Below are 7,880 nucleotides of genomic sequence, written 5' to 3'. Positions count from 1 at the left end.
TCCATGTCAGTTTCACTCCAATTACTGCTATTAGAATGAATATCAACTAGATTTTTGATTACTAGAGTTACCTGGTATGTATACATGTATTATGTGTGTCTAACTGAACAATGAGTAGATAACTATAAATCTGGTAACACCATTCTTGTGATATTGGAAGTACCATGGCTAGCTAGTAAATTACACTGTTTATAAGTGCAGTCTTGCTATTATAACACATTTTAGCTTTCATTCAGTCCTCTCTGTGATCACTCCAACTTTTATTTCATATACCTAATGTCTGGGTGTTTCCTCTTTCATGCCACTTCCCAGAAAGTGAGTCAGATTCTGATTTCACATCTTCTTACCAAGCAGAGATGAAGAATAGTTCCACTAATGACAGTGGAGAGAACACATACAGATCTTATAATTGTCTTTAACTGCTTTTTCTTTTTTACGTGGTGTTTCGAGCTTCTATGGTCCCAAAGCAACCTTTGGAAAGATGTCCCTTAGGCAATTAACATGTCAAGGTCTGTCGAAACTGGCTGCACATCTGAACTACCTTCTGTAGCAGCTCTGAGGGCACAGCAGGATCTGGGGGCACGTTTGTTCACCAGAGCACCCCAAGGGATGACGAGGTTGAATGGTTACAAACTACTGCAAGACCGATTCAGGCTGGACATAAGGAAGAATTTCTTTACTGTCCGAGCCCCCAAGTTATGGAACAGCCTGCCATCAGAGGTGGTTCAAGCACCTACATTGAACACCTTCAAGAGTAAATTGGATACTTATCTTGCTGGGATCCTATGACCCCAGCTGACTTCCTGCCCTTCAGCCAGGGGGCTGGACTCGATGATCTTCAGACGTCCCTTCCAGCCCTAATGTCTATGAAATCTATGAAAGTGTCTGTCCTGTTTTTTGCAGCATTCCTGAGAGCACTGCCAAGAAGCACCTGCCCTCCCACCCCCTCTACACCTTCCTGCTCTACATGTGTTTTATTTCCAGGTTTGGCAGTGAAACAGGCTGGTGGTATGTCCCACAGCCACTCTTGAGCCATTTTGTCTCCAGTATGCTTGAGGGCTGGGAAGGGGAGCACCTCTGGGGCAGCTTCACTTCCTCATTCCACCTATGGACTGTGTGAGATGCGCTTCTCTGCAGCGCTATCAGGAAAGCAGTTCAGACACATAGCCAGTTCCAGCAGACCTTGACATGTTAGTTGTCTAAGGGACATCTTTCCAAAGGTTGCTTTGAGACCATGGCAGCTAAAAACATGACTTTAAAAAGAAAAAGCAGTTAAGGACAAATAAAAATCTGTCTGAGTTTCCCACCTCTCTAGCCCCGCCCTTCCCCACCCACCCCCAGCTAGCATAACTCCATTGACAGTGTTGGCCTTCAACATGTTATTACTGACTTCTGATTTGGTACCTACAGAAACAATTTTGAGGTCATACCTCAGAGCTATTGAGTCCTCTCAGATTTATTTCTGTAAGTGTCAAATCAGAAGTCAGTGATAACACGCTGGATGCCAACACGGTCAATTATTACATGACCCAGAGTGCATTCCCATCACAGTCCATTCACAAAAGAAATGAAAGGTCAAAGGACCATTTCAGACAAGGCATCTAAAAATATCAGAGACCCAATCTGATTCTATGATTAATTATATATAGACTACCTTTAGAGGTCATGGCCAAAAGCAATGTGTCTGTTGCACCAAGAATTTCTACTGACAAGTTACTAGTCAACAGACAAATTTAAATCCTTCCTTTCAATGCTCAGGATAATATAGAAATGTAATAACATTTCCCAATGTCTTTTTCAATACATATTTCAACAATGCATCTACCCTTCTGATGCACTATTTTTTTTCTTATTTAGCAGACAATAACTCTTGGAATGTCTATTAGAAATGGCCAAGCTGGAATAAAACGATTATTGGGTGGCATAGCTGGACTTCTTGGGAGGATAAGAAAAAAAATACCCCCTAACCCCCGCATCCCTGCAAACACAGTAAATTTTGTTTTGTTCCTTAGATGTGCAACTAATTTTCATACTTCAAGAAATACAGAAATGTGCATATCAGGCCCTGCAGCTCTCTCCTCCCCAACAGTATACTGAAAGGAGTAATTCCTAAGGCTACACAATGTTGATACACACCAGATTCATCATGATAGTTCACAGCTTCTGTCTCCAACCAGGCATTATCTGTGTTACGAGGATCATCCACATATCCCTTATAAACCTAACAAACCAAAATAAAATAATCTGAGTACCACAACAAAGTTAGATGACACAGAACCATAGAAGTTTCCACCATGGTAAAGAATGATTTTAATTTAAACCTGCTTGTACTGTTGTGCATGCACCCTCAAAAGCTTCTCTAGTTTCATATCTCACAACAATCTGATCACCAGTGGACACCACACATTTTCAGCCACTCTTCTCATGCAGTTGGAAAAAATGTTTAATATTCCTAAATCATAACCATACTGTTTTTTTCAACCAAATATGATTCCTAAATCATAACCATACTGTTTTTTTCAAATAAATATGCCCATCCTCTCTCTCTCTCGCTATGCATCTTACATGAGGGCAGCTGCCTATCAGCATCAACACACCTCACAGAATTTGAAGGAAAACAGTCTCAAAACTCTCCTTACCCTAATGTCTTAAAAAAGAAAAAACAAACAAACTGAAAGTGATCGTACAACTGGTCAGCCAAGATTTCTGTCCATCACAATGACCATTGCAACCTCATTTTTCCCTTTTGACTGAATCCACTTAGTATCTCGTCCTCATAATTCCAGTGATGTTCCAGTTGTCTCTTCTGCACGATGCTGTAGTCTGCAGAGATACACAAGTTGTCTAACTGGGGCTGAATGGAGCTCAGCATGAGCTAATTTACCCTGCCAAGAGAGGGCAAAATATCCAGCACACAAGTTCCAGACAGCTTCTGGTACCAGGAGTAAAATCTTTAAAAGCAAGCACATGTAACCCTGTATTAAGATGCTGTCTGCCCTGTGGACCCTTAGGCTCTAGACAAACATAACTATTCACTAGTATTCGATTTGGATTCAGATTCGGCCCAATTCGGGGGACAGGGATTTGATTCGCTGATTCGGATCACTGTCCCAATTCTATTTGGCCAAATCCGAAGATTCGATTTGGCCGAATCCGAAGATTCGATTTGGATTCAGAGAATCAGCGATTCAGCCACAGACACAACTTTAAATGTTTTTTCTACATACCTCGAGGTACCAGGCGCGGCTCGTGAACACTAAGATGGTGGAATGGATGGAGCATCCCACAGGAATGTAGGGGCACCCCCCCCACCCCACATGCTCAGTGGTGGACCAGAAAGTGGACTGGAAGTATGAGGGGCCATGGGGGAACCCCGGGTGCCCCCCAGACCCAGGAGGCACCAGTCGCCAAGTGGGTCTGCCGCCAAGCGCGCAGGGGACCCCCCTGCGCTCCTGTGGAATGCTCCATCCACTCCACCATCTTAGTGTTCATGAGCCATGCCTGGTACCTCGAGGTATGTAGAAAAAACATTTAAAAGTTGTGTCTATGACAATCGCTGATTCTCTGAATCCGAATCGAAGTGCAGGCAGTTGTAGCTTTTTGGTAATTCGGAATCAGATCTGCATTGAAAAAATGCAGCAGATCTTGCTGAAAAAAATTTAAATGATTAACTGAATAACAGCATGAGAAGAACTGAGAAGAAAGACTATTCAAAAATCATTTTTGTTTCAGAATGCCATTTAAGCATATGAGACTTTGACTGTCTATCTGCAACAACTTCATAGTCACCCGTTGATACTTTTAGCAGCAATGTTGCACCTAAACATATTTCAGACAACAAAATATCAGTAGCAAGCAAAAGATTTCAATCATCCAGTAAAACCACCACCATGGATGGGTTTATAACAAGGACCAGCAAATAACAACAGGACACCATACATGAAAAGGTTGCTGGGTTCATTTAAGCCACAAATTCTCCTTTTTGCATTGTTAACAATAAACACTTCATTGACATGGTTGAGACCTTACGACCAGACTACACTCCACCTGGTAGAGCAGACATTGGTGGAAGGTTGCTAGATACAGTGTACGAGAAGGAAGTTGAACAGTGTGCAAGAAATTCTCAGGGGAAATTTGCCAGTTTGAGCCTTGATGGGTGTAGCAATGTACACAGTGATCCAGTAATGTGTGCTTGTGTGACAACAGAAGATGGGGTTGCATCTCTTTCAGAAATAATAGATACATTGGGAAATGCCCACACAGCAGAATATTTAAAACAAGTGGCAGCGAAAGGTGTAATAAACTGTGAACAAAAATTCAACTGTCACAGACAATGCTGCAAACGTGGCAAAGATGAGAAGATCCTTAGAAGAAGAAACAGAAGGATACTCCTTAACAACATATGGCTGCAGTGCCCGATTAATGCATCTTTTAGCCAAAGACTTAAGTACTTCTCCAGGAATAAAAAAAAAAAAAAAAGTTGTTGAAGTTGCAAAATACGTCCATAACAACCCTTTTGCTTCAGCTTCACTGAAGACAGCAGGAGGATCCAAACTAATTCTCCATCAAGATGTTTGATGGAATTCTGCAGTTGATTGTTTTGAACAATTTATTAAGAACTGGCCCATTTGCATAAAAATTTGTGAAGAAAACCATGATAAAATAGATGGAAGCATCTCATCCAAAGTATCTAGCATTGGACTAAAGAGGACTGTAGAGGTTAAACTTAGTATACTGAAGCCTATATCCATAGCCTTAAACAAACTTCAGAGACATTGTTGCTGCTTTGCTGATGCTGTCAAAATTTGGAAGGCGCTTCAAGAGACATTGAAGAAAGAAATACCTAACCAGCAAGTTAAACTGCAGGCAATAAAGAAGCGAATGGATCAAGCACTAACTCTACCTCATTTTCTCGTGAACATTCTCAACCCCAGATATAAAGGCCTAACTTCTGAAGATGATGCTGCTGCCATGGCATGGGCATCTCAAAAATCACTCCTCAGTTATGCCAGTCATAAGTTTCAGGGCTGGAGGGGAACTACTTAAACAGTACACGTTTACTGATGATGTTTTAAACAAAGTCACTCCCCTGAATTGGTGGAAATCATTAGCCAGGCACCTTGAAACAGAGTACCTTCAGTTGCTAAGCCAACTTTTCACAGCAGTAGCTTCCTCTGCAGGCACAGAGAGAATATTTTCATCGTTTGGTATTATTCACTCAAAAGTTAAGAAATCGACTGGGAGTTAAAAAAGCAGGAAAACTCGTATGTCTGTTTCAGTCTATGAATAAAAATGACAGTGGGAGTGGGGAAGATGAGATCTAGTTGTAGAAGTTTTAAGGACAGTGTACATTTAGTGTTGTGATGACCTGTCTGTTAGAGTTAATAAAATGTGAAAATTAAAAAAAAAAAAAAAACACTTTAAGGATACATGTTGTAAAATGCTGTATTGAGTTGTAAGTTAACATGTTTTAGTGGTCAGATTTGCACTATTGTTTAGGAAATATGTGAAGAAGTATCAGTTGGAAGCTTGATTTAAATCACCTTGATTTAAATCAATCCACCTAGAGAACGCCTGCTCACCAGGGCACTCAAGGAAAGACAAGGTTCAATGACCACGAACTCCCAGAAGACTGTTTTAGGCTGGACATAAGGAAAAACTTCTTTACTGCCTGGAACAGACGTCCCCCAAAGGTGGTGCAAGCACCTCCTCTGGACATTTACAAGAAACACTTGAATGCCTATCTTGCTGGGATATTTGACCCCAGCTGACTTCCTGCCCGCAAGACAGGGGGCTGGACCCAATGATCTTGCAAGGTCCCTTCCAGCCCTACTGTCTATGAAATCTATGAAACCAGAATATTTTCTAGGAATCCTAACTTTAAAGCTCTGCAGAACTTCTGTTTGCCCAAAAGGAAAAATCTATCTAAAAGCATTTATGTTAGCCAAGCAAGCAACTGATCAGGCAGAGGTAGAAAATGTCCTTTACAGAGTGTCCCTCCCAAGTAAACAAGGCTTTGCCCTGCTCATGATTCCATACCCAAGCAAAGATTCAACTGACCAGTTCCAAAACAAAGTTTTGTGCTAGGTAAGCCTGTTTTAAAATTCAGGATTGTCTTCAACTGCAAGGATTTCTTAGGCTGATATCCTTTATTGGAACAGCTATGCAGCAGGGATAAAATTAGACAACTTTTCAGATGCAAGGCATTCTTCCTCAGGTCCTCTTGCATTCAAAAGCTTGTCTATCCCAACTACGTAATTGGTCCAATAATGGACAATTTCTAGACCGTCACAGCTACAACTTCATTCTTACATTACCTTTAACTGCAAGGATATTTCTCAGAAACAAAGGATAAGCAGAACCCACTGCTATAACAGAACACTTTAGTCTTGTAGAAAAAAACACAAGCATTTTGTGTTGATTCAGTCTCCTGTGAATTCCACTGAGCTTTCAGTAAAGACTTTAAAGCTCACAACACTGTCACAAAATGGGAAAGGCTTACCACCAAGTGTTGCTGGTTGAAGAGTCTGTCTAATTGTTGTTCCAGCTCTTTTATCTCTGCAGCACATTTCTGCAAGGAGTTCAATGCCTCCTCACTGAATTCTCGTTTCAGTGTGGCACTAATCTTCTCTCCTGGATCCACCATACCCTTAAAAATAAATCCAATACTGATATACCTCTTGCATTCTTTCTGCTCTTGCTATTCTTCTGATCTTTATTTTGTACATCTTATTATTCCAAGTTAGACTGTATAGATACTTGAGGAATGTACAATACATTTGTAGAACATCAATGATGGAGTACTCCAACATAAACAAGAAAGAAGCACAATCTCTCTAAATAAACAAGGCAAAAAATATTGAGTGCCTATACATGAGCACAGAGGCTGCTCCAATGAGCCGTAATCACAGAGCATCAGAGCAGGCCTGATTAACTGAATCTGTTGAAGTGTGGTAATTACTCTCAGAGCTGCTTTAATTAAAGTGCTGCCCCCCTGAGCACGTGTAAAAGTGCCCATTATGTTTAACTAGAATTAATCATGTCCAACAACAGCAGAGGATATAAAATGGTGGACTTCTTTGGTAAAACTGATGTTTCTCAAGGCATTCCCATCTGCTTTGCAAGATATGGTCATTCTATACACATACTAAGTGTACATAATGCATATTTACAAGTAAGTGTAACAAATCTATACCACTTTACATTTTCATGGTATTACATTGGTCTATTTGGTGCTTTGGTTCTTACCCCTGGGATGGCCCATTCCCCACAGTCTTTCCTCTTGATTGCTACAAACTGTAAAATGTTCTTGCCAGAGACTGGATGAGCTATTCTGCTACCGCTCTTATCTCTTTTCCACCTGCAGGAATGACAAACAGGAAAAATTATTTTCCACTCCTTGGAATTGTCACAACCCAAAGTTGTGGATTTTTTAATTGTGTGTGCTTCGGCACCGCTAAATTATGTTCCCGCCGAATTGGAGCTCTTTTGCACGACGGAGTGTTCTGTTGTTATGGAGAACCCGCGTGCAGAAAAGTGTTTCCCACCATTCTGTAGCCTTCTTTGCATTGTGCATGACTTTTGCATTTAGTGATGCACGCTGCAAAGGACTTTTCCCGCCATTTGTATTGAGATTTGAGCCACATTATTGGCCGGTCTTCATTTAGGCACACATGGCGGCTAGCTATTGGCTTGCTAGCCGTACAAAAAGCTTGGGTGGTTTCCGCCCAAGTTGGAGAGAAAGACAGAGAGAGACGGAGAGACGGATCTCTAAGCACTGTGGGTCCTTTCGAACCCAGCGCGTCTTTCTTAAGAAGGCGATAGAGGCTCCAACTGCCGAACCCCCGGAGCCTAGCAAACTCCGGGGCACCACTTACCGA

General features: G+C 41.4%; 1 protein-coding gene across 7 annotated transcripts in view; it reads right to left on the bottom strand.

Moving 5' to 3' along the window:
- The window catches only part of NUDT9 (nudix hydrolase 9), a 24,632-nt gene that overhangs the window by 1,031 nt on the left and 15,721 nt on the right, over positions 1–7,880 (bottom strand). For 6 of the 7 annotated variants that reach the window (XM_006018099.3, XM_006018098.3, XM_025197262.1 and 3 more), the window contains 3 exons: positions 7,249–7,360; positions 6,503–6,649; positions 2,137–2,221 (listed from right to left, as the gene is read on the bottom strand). In XM_006018099.3, the coding sequence (XP_006018161.1) occupies positions 2,137–2,221; positions 6,503–6,649; positions 7,249–7,360 (344 nt within the window). The remainder of the gene's footprint in view (positions 1–2,136; positions 2,222–6,502; positions 6,650–7,248; positions 7,361–7,880) is intronic. The other variant, XM_025197263.1, reaches the window with a different exon arrangement.

The sequence above is a fragment of the Alligator sinensis genome, unplaced genomic scaffold (genome assembly GCF_000455745.1).
Source record: "Alligator sinensis unplaced genomic scaffold, ASM45574v1 scaffold125_1, whole genome shotgun sequence".
NCBI classification, from domain to species: Eukaryota; Metazoa; Chordata; order Crocodylia; family Alligatoridae; genus Alligator; species Alligator sinensis.
Note: the sequence above shows the minus strand (reverse complement) of the source record. Positions and strands in the feature narration are given on the sequence as shown.